Source organism: Suricata suricatta, chromosome 6 (assembly GCF_006229205.1).
Source record: "Suricata suricatta isolate VVHF042 chromosome 6, meerkat_22Aug2017_6uvM2_HiC, whole genome shotgun sequence".
In the NCBI taxonomy this organism is placed as follows: Eukaryota; Metazoa; Chordata; class Mammalia; order Carnivora; family Herpestidae; genus Suricata; species Suricata suricatta.
Genome location: NC_043705.1, coordinates 31,377,528 through 31,380,510, shown reverse-complemented (window position 1 = coordinate 31,380,510; position 2,983 = coordinate 31,377,528). Strand labels below are relative to the sequence as shown.

General features: G+C 42.5%; 2 protein-coding genes across 6 annotated transcripts in view; one reads left to right on the top strand and one right to left on the bottom strand.

The window, feature by feature from the left end:
* LOC115294307 (protocadherin gamma-C3) overlaps positions 1-2,983 on the bottom strand; it is a 161,270-nt gene that overhangs the window by 110,133 nt on the left and 48,154 nt on the right. The window lies entirely within an intron of this gene.
* Positions 987-2,976, top strand: LOC115293985 (protocadherin gamma-A6-like; the record flags this gene model as incomplete). The annotated part of the gene is made up of 1 exon (XM_029941696.1): positions 987-2,976. A coding segment is annotated over exon 1 (1,428 nt), but the record flags the coding sequence as incomplete, so codon positions are not given.

Sequence of the window (2,983 nt, the reverse complement as noted above, 5' to 3'; positions counted from 1 at the left end):
GAGACTAACTATACCCTGATTTTATTGTGTTTTGTTGATTTTCCTAGGCATTACTTGGGAGGGTGGGTGTTAGAAATTTTTTGTTCATTTATCTGTGTTGCAGTCTTTCATAGAAAGTGGCCTTGTGATGCCTTGAAATTTTTGTTAAATCTAAAACCACATATCATGGGTGTACCTGGATGGCTCAGTCAGTTAAGTGTCCAGTTTCGGCTCAGGTCATATCTCATGGTTCCTGGGTTTGAGCCCCACCTCGGGCTCTGCTGAAAGCTGGAGCCTGGAGCCTACATTGGATTCTGTGTCTCCCTTTCTCTGCCCCTCCCCCACTTGCACCCTGTTTCTGTCTCTCAAAAATAAACATTAAAAACATAAAACCACATATCATGAAACATTTTTGATACATTAGCATCACACTGTCATTATATAATTAAACACAAATGTAGGCAATTAAGTGGTTTGCTTAGCTTCAGTGCAGTTAATCCTAAACTGTTCTGTATATATTAAAATAAGTTTTTCTTAGAGACAATATATTTTCAATTTTTATTTTATTTCTACAGTTTTTTAAATTCATTTAAGTAATACCTACCCCCAACATGGGGCTTAAATTCGTGATCCCAATATGAAAGTCATAGGCTAATCTGAGCCAGCTAAGCACCCCCTTTTCATTATTTTAGAAGTATACAGAAATATTGCCTATGCTAGGGCATTTATTAATCTATGTGTTAATAAAATAGATTATGACATCTAAAAGCAGCCACCTGGCAGTAGGTGGATTGGTTCCCCGTGTGTGGTTGTTGATGCCCTTATTGAAAATGGGACAAATAAAAGAGACTCTTAACTATAGAGAACAAACTGAGGGTTACTGGAAGGGAGATGGAGGGATGGGCTAAATGGGTCCTGGGTGTTAAGGAGGGCACTTGTGATGAGCCCTGGGTGTTACATGTAAGTGATGAATCACTAAAATCAATTCCTGAAACTAATATTAGACTGTATCTTAACTAACTGGAATTTAAGTAAAAATGTAAAACACTAAAAGTTAAAATGGAACAAATATAAATGATGGTGGAAGATAATTCAAATTTACAGAGAAATGTAATCTTAATTTCTTTTCTCCCAGGCCCTCAGAGCTATTGACACAAAAAAATGAGTGGTAAATTCCAGGGAATATATAAAATTATTCAAAATATGCTCTTTTAATCTTGTTGGGGAGGGAAATATTATGAGTGACATCTAAGCTGATTTAGCAGAAATAAGTAAGATTCTTTGTATGATGGTTTCACAAAAACGGTGCAGTATTAAGTTAGGACTCTAAGCGTCGCTGTTCACTAATCCGGGCAAAGAAAGCAATGATAACTCGAGTAATACCCTCCAGCACAAAGCAGATCAGACACCATAGCTCTCCAGCTGCGCAGATATTCTAATCTAAAATGCTTCGCATCTGACTTCTACTTGTTCACGGACTTTGGCTTCTAATTCGGAGAAGCACAAAAAAGTGATTGTGAACCTGCTCGCCCTACTCGCAATCCCCAGGAAGTCCATAAGGAGCCAGCCATGGCAGCTCTGCAAAAGCGCCGGCACCAGAGAGGATTAGTGGTGCTCTTCATTCTCCTGGGGATTCTGGGCGGGGCTGGGGCCAGGCAGATCCATTATTCCATTCCCGAAGAACTGGACAAAGGTTCCTTCGTGGGAAACATCGCTGACGATCTGGGGCTGGAGCTCCAGGAGCTGGGGGAGCGTGGAGTCCGCATCGTCTCCAGAGGTAGGACGCAGCTCTTTGCTCTGAACTCGCGAAGCGGCAACTTGGTCACTGCGGACAGAATAGACAGGGAGGAGCTCTGCGCCCAGACTGCGCGGTGTCTGGTGAGTTTTAACATCCTTATTGAGGATAAACTGAATCTTTATTCTGTAGAGGTGGAAATAGTGGACATTAATGATAATACACCCCAATTCTTTAGGGAAGAATTAGAAGTAAAAATTCCGGAAAATGCACTCCCATCCTCTCGTTTTCCACTAATGGAGGTCTATGACTTGGATGTGGGAATGAACTCTCTTCAAGGCTTCAAACTCAGCAAGAATAGTCACTTCTCAGTAGATGTCCGGAGTGAAGCTGATAGGCCTATATACCCGGAACTGGTGCTTGAGCATGCTCTGGATCGAGAAGGAGAGGCCATTCACCACCTCATCCTCACTGCTGTGGATGGGGGTGAACCTGTCCGCTCAGGCACTGCTCGAATACAAGTAACTGTCTTAGACGTGAATGACAATGCTCCAGTATTTACTCAGCCTGTGTACCGCGTGAGTGTTCCCGAAAACCTGCCAGTAGGCACACCAGTGTTGTCGGTAAATGCTACTGACCAGGATGAAGGAGTCCACGCAGAGATAAGGTATTCCTTCCTGAGGGTAACAGAAAAGATCTCAAAGATTTTCTGCTTGAATGTTTTCACTGGAGAAATCTCAACCTCTGCAAATCTAGACTATGAGGATTCAAGCTTTTATGAGCTGGAGGTTGAAGCCAGAGATAGGCCAGGTCTACTCGACAGAGCAAAAGTCTTAATAACTATCTTGGATGTAAATGACAATGTACCAGAAGTGGTGGTTACATCTGGGAGCAGATCAATTGCTGAAAGTATGCCTCCAGGAACAGTAATCGCTCTTTTTCAAGTGTATGATCGAGACTCTGGATTGAATGGCCTGGTAACATGCTCCATCTCAAGAAGTATGCCATTTGAACTGGAAAAATCAGTAGACAATTATTACCGATTAGTGACCAAGACAGTACTAGATCGAGAACAGGTATCCTTGTATAACATCACTGTGACAGTCACAGACAAAGGAATTCCGCCTCTGTCTACAGAAACAGTTATTTACCTAAACGTGGCAGATACCAACGACAACCCACCTGCCTTCCCCCACTCCTCCTATTCTGTCTACATTCCTGAAAACAACCCCAGAGGTGCCTCCATCTTCTCTGTGACTGCACATGACC